This window comes from Cinclus cinclus, chromosome 2 (assembly GCF_963662255.1).
Source record: "Cinclus cinclus chromosome 2, bCinCin1.1, whole genome shotgun sequence".
NCBI classification, from domain to species: Eukaryota; Metazoa; Chordata; class Aves; order Passeriformes; family Cinclidae; genus Cinclus; species Cinclus cinclus.
In genome coordinates this window covers 97,770,263-97,792,754 of record NC_085047.1, presented here as the reverse complement: position 1 = coordinate 97,792,754, position 22,492 = coordinate 97,770,263, and the positions used below count along the sequence as shown (strand labels likewise).

The window sequence follows — 22,492 nt, the reverse complement described above, 5'->3', positions numbered from 1 at the left end:
CCCTATAAACAAATTTTCTGGAAGGCTGAGGGCTGATATAGAGAGTTTGAGATTTAGTTTAAAGGGAAGAATTACTTTTTGTGTATATGATTGTATTTATTTGCCACTGTATCTAGCAGGACCCCTGTCTTAAAAGATGTTGTCTAGCTTATGAAGCAAAAAGAAATATTACAGGTCAAGTTTCTGTTTTCATATTAAATACTTACCAAATTAAAAAAAAAAATGAAAAAAAAGATAGAGAGAGAGACAAAGAAATATGTTATTGAGAAATCCTAAGTCCTGGAATTTTCCCTGTCAAGCTGATCCAATGCAGACAGTACCAACTAAAGATAGGATTTTTTTTGTACTTTCAATTTAAATAGGATAAGGTTAATATTTTATTCCCAAATGTAATATCTTCCTACAGTTATAGGTTATCATGTTTCTAATTTTATTTACAAAGATGGGTGGGTTCGATCACTAAAACTGAGATTTGGGTTAGGGTGTGGATTTATATCCCTGTTCCTTCCTGTAAAGACTGGAACTACTTGTGTCTGGACTCTTTTCAATTAATTTGCAGTAATTAAAGGCTGCTGTGTGGGATGGGGCTAAAGAGAAGCACAATTAAAATGTAATGCTTCTACTTTGCTATCTGCTTACTTATTTATTTTAAACCATCTTCAATGCTCTGATGAGTTTAAGTCTTCCTGTATCACACACTGTGCAAGCAGAAATATGTGACTGAACTGTTGCCAATGGCTCTGAACAAGCATGGGGCATGTTTCAGATTACACTGTGTTTTCTTGTTCGGATCTGATCTCCTTGCTAGCAGAGGCTGAGAAAGGCAGCTCTAGGGGATTTTCTTCCAGCAGCAGCAGCAGCAGCAGCACATGATCCATCAATCGCGTGATTCTCACCACCGAGGACTAATGGGGAGGGTGAAAAAAAAGTGAATGCTGCCTTGGGGAAGCAACAGCATTTTCTTCTGCTCCTGGGCCCCTCCACCAGTCGGACATTTCATGGCTTCTCCAAGGTTAGAAACCTACTGCTGCCCAAACCGGGATGCAGCTACACAGCTGGTGATGAACTTCCAGCCTGAAGTCTTCTGTGGAGTCTGCATTGGCAGTGCCTCCATCAGCCTGCTACTGACCATCCTGCAGCTCCTGCCAAAGAAGGGACAGAGCCCACGGAAGATGCCCAAAGCCTCCTCCTCCTCCACTATCCTTCTCCTTATCTCCATTTGTGACATCCTTGGAGGCTTAGGTGAGTGCCAGCTTGATGTCCTTGACATTTCTGTAACAGGTTCTTTTTGCTCTGAGGTACCGCAGACAAATGAAGCTGGTGAGTGGACAGCAGAGACTTCTGAGGGAAGCATGCTGTTTGTGTTCACAGGAAGATTTGGACTAAGTGAGATGAGGAAATTAGGGGTTTTTGGGGAGAAGATTCTTCTTTAATAGCTATACTGTGCAAGTGGAAGCTCTTGACAAATCTATACCAAAATATCTGCTTTAAAACATATCAAAATCTAGAATGGCAACTGGTTCTCAGAGTAAGGCATAAAAGTGGAGGTGAGGCAGCACATGGGAAAATAAATCTGACATCAATCGTTTAGCCAATCCATAGGACTGCATTTGAAAATCACTGTCCTCTATGCCCTCAAGTCCTTTTGGACCAAATGTGCCTCTTGCTCATGTGCCAGCTGCTTCTCTGGGCGCATCACAGTGACAAAAAATTAGTTTGACTTGCAGCTGCACACAGATCATGCTGAACACAGGCTTTTGAAATGTGAGTAAAGCTACCTTATCAAGGACAACCTGATGCCCAGACCCTGGCTGATAGTCTGGAGGAATAAACCAGTGGAGACTAAAACAGAATGTATGAGTCAAAATGAAGCTAGCATGTCTTGAGCTGTCCCATCAGTCATTTGGTAATTTTTACCATCAATCATTTACTAACAAATTGAGTATAAATTACCATGACATGTGCTATGAAAATAGTTTGTTTCTACAGTAGCATTTCCCCCCTTACACTAAGTAATAAAAGTAGTGCTGCTTTGTCTCACTGATGGAGTCTGTGTGTATGTCTGTGTATCTGTGTGTCTTTGTGTCTGTGTGTCTTTGTGTCTTTGTGTTTCATTTCTCTTCCCCTTTCACACCCATGGGGTTCTTTCACAGGACCTAATAAGTACCACTACTAAACCAAAGATTATAAAGGAAGCAAAGAAAGAGATATGGAAAACATATATGCACATGCACCTGGAAAAGGTCCTTTCAGTCAGATGTAGCCAACAATAGATAAAGTTATTTTTCTCCCTTCCTCTTTCACTGGCAAATTCAAAATAGTTACCTGTTGTTTTTGTGTTAGACTCCCTTCAGTGGGTGGAAATCAGTTCATTCTTGCTGGGAAACCTGGTCATTTTGTTCTATTTCCTGCTGATGCTTTATTTCAAGCAAACTCAGAAAACCTCACTAAAAAACTCTAAGTTGATTTTTGAAAAGGGCATTGTTGTTACCTAATTCAGAAATGCTGTTTTGCTCAGTCCTGTGACAGAGGAAAAGGACTATTTGTAAAATGAAGGCAGAGAAAAAGTGAAAAATAACTCTTTTTCTGCAGTGGGGGATTTTATAGAGAAGCGAATACCAGTGTATGAACACATGCTGGTAAATAGTTATTTAGTGTTATATGTCTATCTGTTAAATGCTACCCAGTTTATGTTAGGGAAGCATGTGACAGCATCTCTAAGTGAGATTCTGATCTATGTAACGTTTGAAGTCCCACCAGTTTCCGACTCTTGGGGCTCCTTTCCCTGAGTGATCACAGTGACATTTAAATAGCAAAGCTGTCCCTGCTGTGCTCCTCTGTAGCCTCGCCTTCCTGTAGACGCACAAAATCTGGGCTGCGATGCGAAGTATGTGGCCAGGGAAAAACATGTGACTCAAATCACACCAGCAGATTCAAAGCATTAATACATTTTTTTTCTTTAGGTATGATCTTCAGGTCCAGTGTATGGCTGGGGTTCCCAGGCTTCATAGCTAACATTTCGGTGGTGAACGGGACTAATGTGTGGCCTTCCACGTTCTGTGTGGGGAGCGCGGTAGGTACAGAGATCATCCCCCGTTCTGCTCCCAGTGAGGAGTCACTCCACAGGGGGAAGCTGAAAGGAAAGCTGCTGTGTCCAAAAGGAAATGTGGCTGTGAGTCAGAGCCTGGATACCACGGTTTCAGTCTCTGCCACACCCCTGCAAGTGCATTCATGCCTGTGTTGGTGAGGCAGGCAGGGTGTTGGTAGGGTAAGGTGTATGGTGGGTAAGGATGTAGGGCACCGAGGTCAGACCGAGCCCGGCAGTTCTGCGGTACGCGCTCCTCGCAGGAGTGCCAGGGCAGTGGGGTACACCAAAGCCAGGGATGTGGAACCAAAAGGATATAAGCAACCCCAAAAGGGCTGTGAACTATTGATTGGGTTTGTGCTGGCTCAAAACCACGGATGCCCCACGCTGCACTGGCAGTGCAAGGCTATCTGTCCATCTTCTCTGCCAGAAACTGCAGCCTGTGCCATGACAGCAGGGACCTCCTGAAACCAGCAACTTGGGTAGCTCAGTTTAGCTTTAGTAGCATGAGAGTATGGATTTTAGACACAGAAGGACAACAGGATAAATATACTCAAAGCCACAAATCTGCTGGCAGAAGGTCTGTCCCTGCCGTGTGGGATTTCAGCTCGGATTGCTGGGCTGCATCTCAATAACTGCAGCTGGCCAAGTCTAATTAAGTACCTTCTGGATTAAAATGCAAGAATAAGAAAATGTAAATGAATTCCAAAAGTACAGACTGAAACTCAGTTCCAAATTTTACAATTAAAATACTGGGAAATATAATTTGAACTTACTGTACAAGAATAAAGGTCACAATTTTTACCGAAACATGGAGAACGACAAGTAAGACAGATCATCACTTTACCCAAATGCAATAGGGATGTGAGGGTCCCCAGTGAATTAATGCATGAGCAATAGTAGTATTAGCTTTGCAATTCAAAATTTATAATGTAGAAGGGGATAGGTTGCATGTAAAGAGAATTACTCAGCTCCAGTAGTTTTAAAATAAAGCACTATGTGCCAAATTGAACTAACTGTGCTTTATATGCCTATATAAAAGCAGTTTCAAACAAGATAGTTTTGTGCCATGGACACAAATATGAATTGTATACATCTATCAGTTCTCAATTCTATCATGCATCTTTAAGTTTTGCTTATTAGATGCAAATGTTGGTGTTTTGTTTTTTTTCCTTGAGAAAGAACCAACAATCTCAATATCTTGCAGCAAGAATGTCCTACTCAAAACCCATTTCTGCCCATGTTTCAATTTCTGGCCCATAACACATAAAATATATTTTTAAACATGACAGGGTACCATATGCAGGCTGTTTGTTTTTCATTTGAATTTCAGGTTAGATGGTGAGCAGCATAGTGGTCTACAACAATTTTTATTTTTCCTTACTTGTGCTCCAGGAAAATGCTGTAATTTGAGTAATTTTAAATTTAGATTCAACTATATTGGAACAAAAATAACCTTTCTTCCATTCATTTCCCCTAATGTATTCTCATGTGAGTTCATAAAATATTTCTGATTCTATTTTATTTTTCTTTTAGTACTATTGTTTTATTTTTCTTAACCACAAACCTATACAAAGTCCAAATAGTGAAACTTGTAGGCATCTCCCTTGAATGGTTTGCAGAGGGGTACCCTTTCAGGCACTGCAGCAAGATGTGACATTTTGCTAAAAAGTAAGATGTCATGTGAAGCTTTAGGGTTTAAGTGCATCTGATTTATATTATTTTTGGAGACAGTTTTGTCTTTGTTGGATTTTCTGGAAAGACACTGCAGTTTATTTTTGAATATGTGTGTATATGGATAGTAAATTGTGCATTTATCAACTGCAGCAAGTATGTAAATGTGATGATGAAGTTACATGCTGAGTGCTATGGGTAAAATGCGTAAGAAGGAAGACTATGATTTTATTTTCTTCCTCCTGTGCACTAGGAAAATATCATGGTGTTTGAATTAAATACTGAATAATTCATGCCACAGATTACTAGAAGTAGGGTCTACACCCATAGTGAAAGGATATATTTTCCAGCTTCATTTGCCTTTTGGAGGAAGGAGTGCTAGATTTCTATTCACCAGTGTTTGGCCTAGTAACAAATATGTTGATTTCCAGATGCAAATGATGCTACTACGGAGCTGTAATAGAGGACTTTCAGATAAGAACTGAAAGACGGCTTGGAGGGAAGATAACATGAATATTAAAACACTCCCAGACTATTACAAAGAGCCAGCTCCTATGGCGAAGAAACGTGGAATTTATATACAGTGGCAAAGAAAGGTCACTTTTCTTATATAAGCTCATGGGAAAAATGCATAGGGTCAACTCAAGAATGCTGTGGAATTTAGCTTGACTTGAACCTGTTTCCCTTGGATTTTTATTGAAGAAATCACTCAGGGAGTTCAGTAAGGGTATTCTTCCAGAGGGTGAGTGATTTTCTCATTAATGAGATTTTTTTTCCTTGATAACCATCTTGAGCATGGAGAAAACACCCCCTCACATGCAGAATCCACAAATGCATAGGCACACTGTGGTTATGACTGGCCTCAGTTATATTTTTGTGCCTCAGTTGCTGAGAAACAACTGAAATTTTAACCTAAAATTAAAACATCCTCACTATAAATTTCTTTGGGCTTCACTTACCACGCTCAGGTTATGAACAGAGAGGTAATGACGGGTTTTCTAAATCAGAAAATAAGCTGTCAGAAAGCAAAGGCTATTCAATTTACCTACGACTTGACCAATAGACTACAACAATGCTGTTCCTGTGATTTTGAGTAAGATTTCATACTTCACAATCTCATCTGGAAAATACATACATTTAAAGAACAGACCAACAGGCGACAGCTTTGAGTCCCTTCCCTGCCCCAGTGCTACTGGAGAAGCAGCTGTGACATTTGGCACTTCTTTCCCTTCTAGATGTGGATCCAGTTGTTATATAGCGCTGGCTTCTGGTGGTTGTTTTGCTATGCTGTTGATTCTTACTTGGTGGTGAGAAGATCAGCTGGACTGAGGTACCAGAGTTAAAGCTCTGAATTTGTTTTTTCCCCTCCAACACTGTATGTCTCTGTTTGCAGCTGCCTAAGAGCATAAGTGAGTCTTGTACAACCATATGATGCTCACAAAGTTCCCAGGTAATGATAGGGATGAGTGGTGTTCCAAGTGCTTAAATTGCCAGGGCAATACTCAGATACTGATTTATGTCCAACTTGAATTTAAATGTAACTGAATTAATTTAACCTTTGGAAAAATATGGAGCAAATTGTGGTCTGTAAACTTTATATTTTTGTCCTTACCCTTCATCTAAAATTGATTCTTGCAGAAAAAAAAAAAATTACCAGGAAAATGGAAAAATTGGAGAGGGAAAGCACTGAAGTTCATACAGTTAATTTAATCTAGTTAATTCCCTTTTTTTTTCTTTTTCTATGATATTTTTTTATTTTATCCATTTCTAAGTGAGTGTGGTCATTATTGCCCTTCTGATTACACTTTTTAAATCACTCAGAAGAAAAATACGCATTTATTACATATTTTTCTGCAGTGCCTGTGACAGAAAAACCTAAGCCCTTTTGAAAGTACCATGCTTTATTTCCAGACAGAAAAAGAAATAGATGTTTCTATGTTGGTTATTAGAAGAGCAAAATAACCTTCAATTGCTACTGATAAAAGTGGAATTACGTGACTCTGTTCCCAGTGATGCAGAAGAGTCAGGTATGAAGGATAGGGTTTTTCTGCAGATGTAACCAAAATGAGGCTTTTTGAGTTAACCTCAGACTCTTGAGGATAAATGTGATCTTGTAAAGTCCCATCGTTCTAGTCAAACAGCTGGGACCTGCCTCCTTCCCCCATTTCTGTTAACCAAAAAAAACATGTGTTCTGAGATCAGAGTAAACACCAAAAGACTTTCTACAAACACAGAGCTGAATCCCCCTAAGACAGGAGCAGTATACAGCTCTGAAAGTTAAGTACTATTTTCTTCAAATCACAAAAGGATTGTTTATTTGACAGTTCATCTCCATTCTTAAATTTTAATCTGTTAATTTGCTCTCTGCAGGAGAATTGAAAGATACAGGTGTTCCTTCTCAACAGTAAGGGTAGGGAAGAAGTCTTGTCCCTCCACCCTACAGACTGGAAGGGACAGGACTTCCATGTGCAAGCCTGAATAACTGCTTTGGCCCATTCTTTCTCTGAAGGACTGCCCCCACCCACCTGCTTTCCTTAGTTTAATGTACTGTCAGTGTTGTTCTGCACCATTTCCTGTCTATAAAGGTCTTTTTCAGCGAGGGTCCTATTTTTACCTTGCAATGTGGGAAGTGTAAGGTTTGATATCTTAACCATGCCTGTTGTGTTTGGTGCTTGCAGTACAATTGTGTTGTACCACATGATGACGTGGGGCCTTGCAGTGATGCTCTGCGTGGAGGGGATTGCTCTGCTCTACTATCCTTCTCTCTCCAGGTAAGCAGGCTCTGGAAACAGACTCTGAGATTGTGGCACTCTCTGGTCATTTGAATGTCTTTTGGTCAGCTTTAGAGACAGACGTTCAAAAGCTGAGCATTTTGATCTTTGCCTAGGATGTCCCACTGAGTCAATGATTATGCTTGAAATACCTGCCTGGGCTTCAGGGGACCCTGAAGAAATATGCCAGGCAATAGAGGCATTTGGGTGTGCTGTGATACACCCTTCTCCCATTCCTGGTTTTACCTTTCCTTTCAATATGAGAAAAATCCACAGACAGTGCATATTTCAAATCAACTTCATGTCCTGTGTGAGCTGGTGGTAAAGGTCTATGAATTAAAATTTTTGCATCTGTTTGTTTAATACTTTTTTCTTATTAAGTTAAAGGTGACTTAGATAGAACAGCCAGAAAAGTGAGCTGTGGGGGAAAAAAAGCATAATCTTTTAATGATTTCTTCTCAGCTGTGAAAATGGCTTGGAACATGCAATCCCACACTACATCACAACCTATGCCCCACTCCTGCTAGTGCTTGTGGCCAACCCAATCCTGTTTAGGAGGACAGTATCAGCAGGTATGTTCCCAATGGCCAGCATCAGTCCAATCAATCTGTGCTATTTAGCAACATAACACTGTAAAAAGTCATGCCTTTGTGCTCAGTGATGTGTGACAGCTCCTTGTTAAACCATAAAGATACAGCAAAGGGTGGGAACAGTTGCCTACTGAAATGAAGACACCATTTTGATGGGGACTTTGCCCTAGAGACAGACTCCAGTGACACACAAGCTATTCTGTTATGAACCTCTAACTGCAGATGGGCAAACATGTGTCCATGTCACTTGATTTAAAGCTTTTGAGGCAATGTACAGTGGATGCTTAACTCTACTGTAGTTTTGGTACCAACCTCAACTTTGGAATGTAATTTATTCTAGTTGGTGAGATCTGGGAGTTGATTTAACTTATTGGCAGCCCTAGAACAGAAAATGTAATAAAATGTGATCAGAATTTTGTCACTTCTGATTTTGAGATTATAAAGCAAATGAGAATTGTACACAGCCCAGTTGGGATCTTGACATTCCATTTCACTTTATTATCCAGTGCTTGGAAGAAGTGAGACTGAAAAAAAGCCACGGATTCAATGCATTCTTTGCATGCAATATGATCATTGATAGATGTTTGCAGTACCTGAATTTATCTACACATTGATTATATAAAAAAGCTGGAGAACACGAAGCATTCTCAGTTCAATCTTTATCCCATCCATCCTCTACCCCTCAGCCATACAGCCATTTTCAAAGAAACAGCTTTTCTTTTAAAAAGTTGTTCCTATAAAAAGTTGTTCTTTGTATATTCGATTTTGCATTTTTATATTCCTTGTGGTATCTGGACAGCATGTGGCATAAATGTTTTTGCTGACAATCCATTTTCAAGTTTCAGAGGCGTAGCTAATGCTGTACAAATGACACAATGAAAAACAATGTGCGTAATAAGATAGAAGATTCTATTTAAACATCACACAAAAATATATCATTATGTCAAACATTATATAGAAGGTACACACTACCTTTTGTTATAAAATAGAATTATGTTGACCATTATATTTCATATTTTCAGTGGAATTGAGAGAAAAAAAAGGTGGGGTATCTTTCATTTTAGGAATCCAGCTGCATGTAATTATTTTCCTTTAGTATTAGGCTATATGTGAGATTCCTTAAAAATGATCCTTCCAGCTTCTGAACAGCTGCTGGAGACAAATCCATCCATTCCTCTCTTCCTCTTTCAGGCCTCTATCTTCTGGATTTTTGTGCCGAAACTAACAAGATGTGTATATATTAATAAATATAACTCTATGCTTTTCAGTTGCCTCCTTACTGAAAGGGAGACAAGGGATTTACACAGAGAATGAAAGACGTCTGGGGACAGAGATCCAGATGCGCTTCTTCAAAATTATGCTGGTATTTGTTATTTGGTAAGAGGTCCATTATTTTGTTTTAAAGTGCCTTGTTCCCAGAGGGACATAGTCAGGGACAGGAGTAAAGACTGATGGGCTGCTTCATTTTTTTGTCTTGATGCTTGGAAGGGAAGGTATCTAAGGAAGAAGCAGTTCTAAACTTGTTCACAAAGGAGCTGAATCACTCCTGTAACATCACAAGGCATGAGGAAATGATAAAATGTTTAACCAACAGAAATGCAACAATAGCAAAAAATTCCCAATAGGTTGGGCATCAGCTGAAGCTGTCTGGTACAGCAGGCTCCCAGCTCTATGGGTTGATAGATGGCTTTCTGTAATCAACATTTCTCAGAGCCTCCTGGCACCAAAGATGTCACTGAGGACCCACAATAAATAGGCTTCTAAGTCTGGCTTCATGGCTCTGACTACAATCATACAATGCAGCCACCTCTGTGCTGTGCAGTTTTCAAGTGTCTGAAAAAAACAAGGATATTGCCTGGAAAATAAGGAAATGCCAGAAAAGAAAACTCCATATGATTGTGTGTGAAATTTCTTATTATCTAGTATATATTTTTTTAATATTCTATCTTCCCTCATGAAAATAGCACTTTGGCATAGGACAGAAAAGAGCTAGGGAGGAGAAGAGTGGGACAACAAGAATTGGTTCTGGAGTGGTGAAATGAGAAGGCCAAACTTAACAGTCTCTACATCCCACTTAACTTTTTTATACACAGGTGTATTAATGCATGTTACATTGCTTTAAAAGGCTGAGAAGGGAGAAAGGCTGCCTATTTTTTCTTCTCTTGGCTGCTGTCTACTGAAGTGCTCTGAAAGGAAATTATTGTCTTTTTGGGGGAATAACAGTCCTCTTGGCTTGGAAGTGAAATTTCCGATGTGAAGGGTGGGGTAGCCAGCAGAGGAGAGAGACAGCAGTGAAGGATCCTGCAGCATGGCTTCCTGGAAATTGCTGAAATAATAAGCAAAGATTCAGCCAAGGCTGTGGAAAGAGAGAGCCCAAAGCCACCACAGAAGTGAGTTGCAATCTAAGGGATGGTGGCCAGCTTGATTATCTGGGAGCAAGAATGAAAGGAAAGACCAATTTCCCATGGACATTGTGGGGACATTTGTTTGTTTTCATACTGTCTCATTCTGGACTTTCCTAATAAAAAATAAAATCACAGCTCTGGTTTAGGATTTTGCTCAATAGAATATAAGCTCTGGAGTGTAGAAAACTTCCTCAAAAGTTACTGAAGGGAAAGACTGAGGCAGTTCATCCCAGAAGCATAGGAAAGATTTCCTTCCATCCCAAAAGTCAAATATGGAATGCTTTAGTCAAAGACAGCAGGTTGGGGCAAAATAGGATAGAAGAGATGTCTACAGATTTGGGAGGGGAGAACAGGAGGTTTTACAAAGTGATAAAAAAATAATTGTGCAAGGGACAAATACCAAACCCCTTAGAAAGTATGACACGAAGGCTGATGGTTTATTTTCTGAAGCTGCAGCACAACGATAAAGAAATGCTTGTCTCACTGTTTAAGTGTCGTAGGCACCTACAGCCATTTGCTATAATCTCTATTTAGTGTAGAACATACTCAGTTTCTTTCAATGAATGAGGCTGGATTATGCTCATCCTTATTTGGAATCAGATATTACCTTTATTAAAAATAATTGTTAGCATTTTCAAGGATTTAAAAGGTCCACTTTTGTGCTGCTTTTTGGTGCTTTTAATGGACATTTTGGAAGTCTTTAATCTAACCCTGAGATTCTAACTCCATCTGGGAATCCTGCAGCCTTTTACAACAACATGTGCGTATATTTGGATTCCTTGTCTGTGAGCACAGCTCTTCTAAGGCACAACCAAAAGAAGTCAGCATGTATGATACTCCCATTATCGATCACAGTTCCTTCTCATCTCAATTTTATTCTGCAATTTACTGTTCTGCAGCAAGTTAAAATTATCAGGTTTTTTTAGTCATATTGATTCATATTGTCTAGGCATGGGTGAGTAGGCATTCAGTCCTTGATCATGATCTCATAGACCTACTGGTCCCTTCACGTTGAGATTTAACAAGAAATCCAACCATCTTGGACTAGATCATCCTAGAGTTCTTTTCAACCCTTAATCATTCTATGATTAAAAAAATCTTACTGTCCTTAGAGTGATTTTAATTTCTATAATTTGAAGGTAAAGCCTATTTTACATGCATGTCCATATGTAACTGTCTTCTTCCTCTTTGTTCCTCCCATAGCTGGTCATCCAATATCATCAATGAGACCCTTCTGTTCTATCTCGAAATGCAGCCAGATATCAATGAAATACCCCTGAAAAACATCAGAAGTGCTGCACTGATCACCTGGATTATAATGGTGGGTCAGCTGTGACATTGCTTAGTCTTGGAAATCTCTGTTGTAAGACTGGTGGAACAACATCAGTATAGTGTGGTGTTTATGATTTTGAGGGATAAAAAACCCTGAAAATCAAGGGAGCAAAAAGTAAGAGAAAGGCATGAGCAGTCAATGGGAGTGCTTGCACATGTAAACTTTGCCAAACAGGCAGACAACAGGGAACAACTTTTTCTCCCACTTTACTGGAGTATGCATTCTCTCTGGGCAAGATCACTGCCCATTTTAAGATCCAGAATAGATAACTATGGTGATTTCTAGCCTAACCTTGCTAAACTCTGCCATAATGCAAGCTGCAAAGTTTTAGCTCACTGATCCTGAAGGTTTCCCAATTAAATGGGCATTTAATGGAAATTGTCTGTTTGCAACTAGGGTGGATTTTTTTGTTATTATAAAGAATGATTGCATCTTACGTCATGACATTTCGATCATTATTTGGGAACAAATAGGAGTAAAATCTTCACACAAGGCACCAAAAATAGCTATGAGATGCTGTTCTCTTACTGTAGCCTCTTTTCTCCTATTAGAATATTTGACAAGAGATTTTTCAGAGGTGACAGTGCAGTTTTACTTTCCTGGAGAATTTCTGGAGTCGTTAAATAGGTGTAAGGCTGGAGAATGATTTGTATAACTAAGCATTTGAGCAGTTTGGTATTGAAAGCTTAAGCAATGCAACTGATTTGGTAAAACCTCCTCCTCCTCCTCTGACAAAGAGTGAACACGTTCTTGTGACAGGGACCTTGCTCTTGCTCACCTAGAGAGCAAGAGGTCAAGTCTGTGGACTGACCTATGTTTTAAATTGGCTGCAAAAATAATTTCCTTCTTTTCTTATGAGAAAAATGGAAGCATCTGAAGCCATTAATTTTTTAAGTCTTTCACGGCACTGGGAACAGAGGCAATTTTTTTGGTAATCACTTGGGATTTTCTTTTTCCGTGTCTCTCCCCATTTTTCCTTCCCATTTTGATGGGCATTTTCACTGGCTCAGGAATCTAAAGCAATTCCAGACAGGTCAATTCCTGCTATTTTTAAAAGCTTGACTGTCTATGCTAGTGTCTCCTCTCATATATTTGACTTGGCTCATAATGAAAAATATATGTGCTTTCGTGAAGAAAAAAGTCCAGAGCTTGTGGGGAAATTTAAAAACACACCAAGGGATTGACTGGCTAAACTTCATGCTAGAAAATTATTTCATACTTACTGTTGTGGCCTCAGCATTTTGGAAAACAGGTCAATGTAATTTTTCTCTCTTTTTTTTTATGTCGGCAATAGCTACATTTTTATTTTCTTGCAAATAACATATGTTAAAGTCAGCAATCATTCAGCGAAAGGGAAGTTTTTAATACATGCAAATAATTTTGCTAGAGTTGAAGATGAAGCCTTCCTTGCTGGTGTAACTCCTGTTGCACTTCTCTTTCCTAGGGGGTTCTTAATCCCATGCAGGGCTTTCTCTTCACATTAGCTTTCTATGGCTGGACAGGATGCAGAGTGGACCTGAAATGGCGAAAAAGAGAAATACCCTGGGAATCTATGTCCTCATCAACTGTGGGGGAAAATGCCTATCCCTCACCAGTGAACTATCAAAGCAACATCCTTGACTCCAAGAAGATCTCGACAACTGGCAGCCAGCAGACCGACGAGGCCATAAGTATATTGTCTGAAGGCAATACCAGCAGTGATGAGAGATTAACCAGAAGCTCTCCAATCTACCAGGGCTGGTAGTTTTTATGTGCAGAGCTGGATCTAGCTTTTCCTGGATCTAACTTTTCACGTTGTCAATACTCACAAGACCACGTCAATGTGTGAATCATTGCGTACTCTGGAATTAGGTTTGTGCTCAATGGCTTGATGTAATTTACTGTAACTTGTGACACTGTGTGAGAGAGCGTATGAGACAGAGAGATATGGTTTATGTCTTCATTTTCTTCTAGGAGACTTATGATAAGGTATAAACCTTTTTCAGCCAGACTATATCTCTGCAAAGATATTTGTTACTTACGATTAATTTTCATTAGTTTTGTTTTAATCTCTCTTGTAACCTCCTTATGGTAGAAGAGTCATTTGTTTAAATAAATGGACTATTCATATGTTGGGTTTTTAAATGTATTGCCTTGCTTGTCTTGCTCAGCATAAAATTCATCACCCGGAATTACAGCTCTAGGATTTCTGAGGCACCATCATATCCAGCCTTTACAGTCTGGTAAAGCATTAATGACAGAAGACTCTGACTTAAGCACAAATATTTCCTGTTTGTGTAGACTTTTCACTGACATTAGTATTCTTTTAGCTTGTGTATGTGAAATTTTGGTGTGGTTTTATCTAGGCAGCTGAAAGGCTTCCTTAAAAAAAAAAATCAAACCCAGTACAGGCTCCACAAACTTTAGAACAAAGATTCTAGTTCACACCAGGTTCAAGAAAAAATAAACCTTCAAACTGGTTTTTAGTATGGATTCAGTCTGATTTCTATGTGTACTTACCTACGAGGACTGTGGCTGCTGGGGCAGGTGCATTCAGATAATATTTGCATAAAACACTTCCATGCTGAGTGCTCATCATGAAACAGAGCAAGTAGAATCAATAAGCCCTTCTCTGAGGAGTACTCTGTTTTATACCTTCATGTGCTGAATAAAGAGACATTAAATCAGTTTTCCTTATGTTCTCAGATACATCTCTTTTTGGGCGGTGCCCTAGGTACCTACACCCAAAAAATTCCCCAGACTGGTTGAAAGTTAAGAAACAATGATGACCATGTCTACCCTAAGCTTTTGACTTCATATCAAAAATAGAAGTAATATGATTTGTCTGGTTGTGCTGGAAGTTGTTTACAGCACAGTTTGACTGATGGCATGGTGGAAGCCCCCTGAGCCCAAGTAATCACCCTCCTATTCTTCAGCATGTGACCAGGGCTGGACATTAAATCTTGCTCACATCCACTTTGGCTGAACTTTCTTGGCTGTTTCCACCTTTCTTTTCCAACACAATTAAGTTTCAGCTATTGTAAAAATAAGAATTAAAAAATAATAATAAATTTAAGACAGCTGAAAGGTGAATGCAAAAATAACATGAAGCATAACATCTTGGGTTACTCAAGAAGTTTTGGAAAAGTTAGAAATTCAAGATCAGGAGAAAAAATACTGAAAAATATTGATTGACTAATTAAAATCAATCAGCTTCTTGAGTTAATTATTTGATACAAAGGTATTAAACAATGATTGGATAGATTTAGGCAGATCATTACAGAGCTGTGGTTGGTTTGTAGCCAGTCTTTTACATTGTGCCCTTTGGAAACCTTTGTGGCTTTATGGCTTTTTATTGAGAGCTACTGGCAGATCACCAGACCCTTTTTTTTCATCACAGTCATTTGTAAACTACCGAAGTATGAAGAGACAGCACATGGACTTATGAAGAGATTATACTGAGCCTTTTGAAACAGAGACCACTTTTCAGTCAATACTCATCACAACTGGGGTCAAAAGAGCAGGAAAAAGGTGGAGGTGGAATTGTTAGTAAACCTTTTCCTACCCTGTGGTGTGGACCAAGCTGCAAAACCTTAAACCAAAATAAAGTCTCTGACTTAACTGGAATCATTATGAGGCATGAAAGCACTTGGGAGGCGACAGGCTGTAACCTGTGAGATGACTGAATGACTAATCCCTCCCTTCACTGCTCCCTTCACTGTCCCATTTGTGTGGGACAGGGACAGATGGGATGCCCCAGTCCTGTCCCCCCAGAGCTGTGAACAGCCCCTGAGCAGTGCCAGGTGACTGCTGGCACTGGAGCACTCCTGCTCTGGACAGCCTTCTGTAAGGGCCAGGCTTTGCTACTCTCCTTCTCTTGTTCTTTCAAGGTTGTTGTTGGGGTGAGTATGGTGTGTCTGGGTACTAGTAATCTAGTGGGATGTCATCAGGGAAAACTAGGACTCATCTGAGAGCCTAAGAAAGAAAACGGACCTAATTTTGATGTATCTAGAAATTGTTATGGGGTGTTGCTGACAGTGGGTTTTGACTTATAAAAGAAGTATGTGTGAGGAAAGTCTCCTAACCTGCTGTTCCTAGCCTTCAGTGGATGTACAGGAGCATTCTTTCACAGCTTAAAATTGCATAATAGATTCTACTCATGTGTAAGCATGACCACATTTGACTTCACCTTACACAAACTTTGTTCTTGCCTCACTATTCAACAAATCAGGCAAAGCATCATCTTCTTCAAGGACTGCAGTAGATGACCCTCCCTTCCCACCAGGAATATATTTTTGAGGTCCATCTCATGACTGTCCCTACTCCATGTGCTTGCTGCATGAGAAGGAGCAGCCACAGGCCACCACAGCCAGCTTCATTTTGAGGGAAATGATGTCCTCCAAGGGTCAGAAAGGGCCCACTACAGACACCACATCCTGGACAGCACAGCTGTGACACCAAGACAACCACTGCCTTAAGTGTGCCACTCACTTCTGAGAGACTCTTGTGCTTACCAGCACACAGAAATGCATCCTAGCTTTCATTCTGATGATGATTTGTACCTGCTTAGCTGTCATGAGGTCTGCCCTGGTGAATGTGGGAAGTGCTTGTCTCTGGCCTGCATATTTGTTTATTAAGACATGTTTCAAACATGGCTTGGGTTAACAAAGGAGAGGTCCTGTCAATACTGAAGTCCATCTGTGCAGTCAGTGTCTGTGGTCTTCACCTTACACTGTGGGAGGCACTCACTGCCTCAGGCACACAGCTCTTCCCTCCTTGAGCAGGAGGGCAGCTGTTCCTCTGGAACAGCAAGGTGTGACTCAGAGGAGAAGTAAACAGAAGTAAAACTGGATCAGATAATGTCTAATAAAGTACATGTAGCTAAAGTGTTGTTTCATGAGTACAGAAGTTGCCAACTATAGCTTCTTGTATCTGGGTACATTAGAGCACAGCAAAGCTTTCCTGAATTTATCAAAGGGAAAAAATGTTAATTAAAATAAAAGGGCAGTTGAATCCACACACTGAAATACATTTAGTATAGTGGAAACACATGAAGAGGATATCTATACATACAGGGCAGTATTGCCTCTATTAAACACTTCCCTGGCCTCCCAGCCAGCTTATCAAATCAACCACACACACTGAGTTCTCTCTGTATTCACCAGAACTTATTTTTAAGCACTCAAAGATAAAATGCAAACTTCCAGGGAAAGTGCCCTCTCATATCCTGCAATACTTTCTTAAAAAATTCCTGGTTCTTTTCTGTTCATATGGAACTGTATTTGACCTGCCATACATTTAATTACTATTTTATTTGGCCAGATGCTCAGGCTAATTGCAAAGCTGAAATACAAGCACTAATAAAATAATAAACAATGTGAATAGGCACATTTCTTGCATACCATAGTTCTGCATTTATGAGGTTCACTACATGTCTGAATAACAAAATTCTAACTACATCTCTCATTAAGTCCTTCTTCTGGTAGACCAAACACGTGGAGCTAGAAAGTGAAATGTTAAATGTGATCCCCCCATTCCCTGGATAACTGTACTTGACTTATACTTCAGTGTTTGCCTCTGTGTATCCATGATAATAAGTTATCTGATCTCCAAAAAATTTTAAAATTTTTATAGAATCTCAAATTTACAGTAATCCCAGAGGAAGATCACTAATTCTCATGGTAGCTCACATAAGACAGGTCAGATGATGCCTGGCTATTAATTTTTTAAGGAGCAGACATGCACATGTGTAGACATTGAAACTGGCAGCTGAAGAAGATGCAATGTTTCTGAAAGGAATGTAGGGAACAAAATCAAGTGCAGGAATGCAGGCATGAATCTGTTTTCCTGGTTAATATTCCCTAGGATGTGCTGTGAACTGTATGGAAAGTTGGTTCTCTTACTGCACCTTTCTAAGCATGCTCTTAATCATTCAGGGCACTAAAGTCACATGGGGCTTTGTAGGTGAAGTTTTAAAAAGGCTGAGAAAACTCGAGCGTGCAGCTATAAGGGAAGCCATTCAGTGATAGAAGTGATGGGAAGACTTTTTGCTGCTCCAGCCTCTCTTAGCTGCTGGGTTTCATCACATTTCGGGGCAGCAAGAAGCTTTTGAAGCTTTCAGGTTTCTCCACAAGGGACATTTGCATCCTTGTAAATCCAGTGCCTAGACATGAGAAGGCTGGCAAGGTGGTGGCTCACTATTGCCCTGGCTCTGTCCTGTGTCACGTAGCAGTACCAAGGGCACTGCCTGTCTCTTTGTGCCCTGGTGTCACACTGGGATGAAATTCAGGCAGATTCTGCCCTCAGTTCTATGGTAGGAAATTGGGTCTTAAGGGGTGGAGAAGAGCCGTGAGGGATTGAGATGTGTTTTTCCCTCTGGAGAGTGGGAGAATGACAAGTCTGTTAGTAAAGACAACCTTTGTTGATGAAGCCTTGTCCTATCCTAGGTTTTTTGCCAGCTTTTCCATAGCTGGGAGGGACTCAGGGTAGATGGAGGCCTTGGATCCTTGCCCTCCAGTTGGCTCCACAGAGGAACCCACCCACTTGTGCATCTGTGAGCCTGATGGAGTCTGCGGAATGCGCAGAACCAAACACGCCGTGGGTGTTACCTGGAAGAGGCACGTTTTAGAGACATGGGTGTAAAACAACCCAGTGGGTTTGGTTTTGTGCACTGTGAGGAACCAGCTGTGTTGGGGGAGGTGTCCTGTCCTTGCAGCATGCTCCCCCCTCAGAGGGTACCAAGACTCAGGACAGGATGAAAACACTGGCAGCCATTCATTGCAGCTGTAGCCACATGATGGCATCTGCTCCTGGTTTGCTGCTACAGCATGTCCTGAGTGAATTTCCAGGAGGAAAAGAGGAGAAAAAAGAGGCAACAACACAAGTCCCTCCTTAGGCAAAAGCACTTAACTGAGCACCACATTTCATGTAGCAATGAAACATCCTTCCACTCTGCCTCTGGTCATGTGGCAGCATGTGACAGGGAGCACAGCATTCTTCTCACCAGCATTCTTCTCACCAGCCGTTTCCTCAAGGCACCAGACTTGACTTGCCAAGGATCAGAAGCTTTCCCCCAGCCACACTAGGTGCTCTGGGTAACAACCCAGCTCTGCTAATGCCCCATGTCAGGCAGTCAGCCATCCCCTAGGAATGCAGAACAATACAGGGGAGGTGAGATAAGGCACCTTTTCCTTAGTTCCCAGGGAGTTTATATTCTGAAAGCTGGTATACCCAGATTCCTTCAGTTTAATATCTGAATTTAAAATGAAAAAAATTGTGTCTACCTTAGCAAAAGACTTTTTTTATAAGTACCTTCAAGTGTAGTAGGGGCCTTTTACCCTTGTTTGCTGGGGTCTGTCACTAGTGATTTCCATGACTTCAGCAGAAATGAGGCCAATGTTGAGTAACTGGAAACCTGTGAAAGGCATGAACAGGTGAGCTGAAGACACAGAGGCAGCCACAAGGCTCCACAAGGAGAATTATTTCTCTCTTCCAAATGTCTTTATTATCTCACAGGGAATGGGGCAGTGGCAGCTGCTGCTCATGCCCTGAGCTGCTGCCCCTCCTCTGTGCTCACAGAATTCATCCTTCACTGGGCCAAAAGAAGGGAGAAATGCAAAGAGGAAAAAAAAAAAACCAAAAAACAAACTTGGTGGTAAGACACCCTTTGCTCCAGTTTGGCAGTATTTTTACAGGAGAAGCCCAGGAAGCTGCAGCCCTGTGCTCAGGGGTCCCAGTGGGGCTGTGAAAAATGCTCTGGGTGCTGCCTGCCCCTGGCATCAGCTCCTGTCAGCAGAGCTGCCTTAGCACCAGCCTTTCAGCTTTAGGTCTGTAAATCCTGAAAAAAAAGGTGTTTGTCTGTTTGTTGTTTTTTTTTTTTTCATGGCAACATCCTCAAATATCAGTTTTATTGGTACATTACTGGGAGACAAAAATGGTGTGTACTGTCTTCATTTATTTTATGAAGTTATCATACTGTAGATAGTCACTTAATGGATTCACTTTATTCCAGATGAGATTCTAATCATACCTATGAAATTGTGGGATGGCCTCTTGCCTTGCTTCTGCAGACACTTGTGAAAGGAACTGATAATATTCAAGTAAAACTACACAACAACTCAGATGTCAGTGCACACACACATCACGACACACACATGTAAGTACTCCCTGGGTTTTAGATTAATGGAAATATAGTTTCTGCTGCTGGATAAACAAGAAGTTAATTTGTTTTGTTTTAGAAATGTTTTGTTTTTTCTTCCCCACATTTATTGCGTTTTATTAAAAAACAACAAGCACCCCATGAAGATGATCACCCCATGAAGTGATGAACAAATATTCTGTTTAAGAAAATTTAAATTTTCATAAAAATACAATTTTAACATTCAATTCACTGCTCACAAATATCCCTCAAAAACACCATCAAAAATTCCAGCAACATTTTCTCATAAAATTGCCAGTGCTTTGCATTCTCTAATTTTTTTTCAGGGCTATTTTCCAATGACAGTTGAGGTGTTTGGTTGGTTTTGTTTTATTTCAACCAACTAAAGCAATGATTTACTACATGGGCCTCCCAGAGGCCACTGTATAATATTTGTTTGAGACAGGCAAGTCCAAACATGACACCTTCCATTTCAGAAAAAAAAGCCAGATACAGAGCACTTGCTGGGCAATAGTATCTTCCCCAGCCCAAAGCATGCAGGGTATAGCACAGAGAAAGAAAATATTAATGCATTAAGCCAAAATAGTACAGGAGGAAGCAAGATGGTCTTCATTCTCTGAAATTAATTTCATTCTGGGAGCTGATCAGCTCATCATTCCATCAAAGGACAAATGAGCATCAACCTTTCTCTGGTTCAGACATGGGAAGGACTGGTTTAAGTGGAAATATGTAATAAAATTGAATTTCTTCATTTCTACTAGAGGTGCTGCTGTTTGGTTCCTCCTGGAGTAGACTTGGCTCAAGAAATAAATCAGGCTGTTGGTGGTTGCTTTTAAAGTAAAAGTTTGGTAATGTTTGGTGATAAAAGCTGTGGGACAAGTTCTCAGCTTAGAGCTGTGCACAGACTAGTCCCTCTCTCCCCACCTGCTTGCTTCTCTGTCACTGCAGAAACCAAAAAACAGGCAGAAATGTGCTGATGGAATGTTGGGGTTTTTTTTATTGGTAAGGGGTCTTCAGTGATGCATGCAGTTAGTCTCTTGCTCCTCCAGTCTTCAGGGTGCTGGTGGAACTTGTACAGTGATGAGAAGCACTGTTTTTTCCCATACCAACGCCTTCAATTTCCAAATTTGCATCTGAAGAAATATACCTCAATTTATTAATCTTTTGCAGACTCTGGTACAGAGTCCAGAGCACTTTTAAAAAATTATTTACTACCAGCACATTTTTACTGCTCTATATAGGAGATATAGGATTTTATCTTAAAAACTTACGTTGCTTATATGTGAAAAGATTTCTATAGCTCTTGCTACAGTCTTCTTCAAAGTCTCTCTGCTGAAGCAGACATAAGTCAGGATGCCACTCTAAATGTTGTGGATTATAAAGATAAGATATTTTTTCATTGCTTTGATATGTGTTCTTTGATCAAGTCATGAGACCTGGACCTTTAAATGGGGATATTAAAAAAAAAAAAGGATGTCTGTGTGAACTGGCTGAAACACAAGCTCTTTGCCTTTGTCATCCTCTGTGGAGGAAGGTGAGTGGCTGAATGATTAGACACGGTCATTTCATTGCACACAAATTTCTCATGATTCTCCCCAAACCAGCCTCTGGGAAAGAAGCTGACAAGCAACCACTGTCCAGGGATTCAAGGAAGGAAACACCATGCTGAGGGCTTTTCCCATCAGAACTCTATCTTGGCAGTCTAGGTTGCCTGTTATGAGAAAAGGGGAGATTTTCTCAAACCCTTAATGTTTGATTACTCTGTCAACGCCCTTGAAGGACTCACATTAATGGGTTACAGAATAACACTCTTTATTAATGAAGCTGAGACAGGTCAGGGTTCAGATTGCTGGGGATAGTGTCTGACTGAAAAAAAAACATATTCAAAGCAACTTATAATTCAAAGCAACACAGTGGCAAGCTCCAATCCTAACAAAAGGTAACTCAAGAAAATCATTCCATGCACATGGAGTACAGACCCTGCCCGACAGGCATCCCCTGTGGGGGAGAAGACACATTCACCCCCTCAGCTGACCCCAGAAGTTACTCTGGAGATTTCCATGACTTCTTCCCATTCTTAACTTCATTTTATATTATTTATTTACATTTAGGTGGAGATTGAGTGACTTCACACACCTCACTCACTGAGGGGCAGTTGTATCGTGGGGGTGGGTATGTCAGCATAGTACCTGAGATAACCTTGGGATGGGGATGTGCCAATCCAAGGAGAGGCATTTAGCCATGGTTGCTAATTCAAGGGCTTCCTTTATCTCCCTTGTTTTCAGGTGCTATGCATTTCAGCTAGGAAATACCACCGAGTTCCCTCCCCTGTGAAAGTTTGGACAAATTCAGGCTGTGGTCTCTACTCTGCTCCATCCTCTGTTTAGTCCTCCTTAGATTGTGTTGTGTATGGGAGGTCAGATATGCTCACCATGCTCCATCCAGGGGGTAGCAGCTGTATTCTCCCTGTAATTTTTTCACTGTTAGCTTTTTACCC

General features: G+C 40.5%; 1 protein-coding gene across 1 annotated transcript; it reads left to right on the top strand.

Moving 5' to 3' along the window:
- The first annotated feature begins 998 nt into the window (after nt 1–998).
- Nucleotides 999–13,602, top strand: GPR143 (G protein-coupled receptor 143). Its single transcript, XM_062515103.1, has 8 exons — nt 999–1,242; nt 2,964–3,073; nt 5,995–6,089; nt 7,438–7,530; nt 7,993–8,102; nt 9,389–9,497; nt 11,729–11,846; nt 13,303–13,602. The coding sequence occupies exons 1-8, from the start codon at nt 999–1,001 to the stop codon at nt 13,600–13,602; spliced, it is 1,179 nt and encodes a 392-aa protein (XP_062371087.1).
- The last annotated feature ends 8,890 nt before the right edge of the window (nt 13,603–22,492 follow it).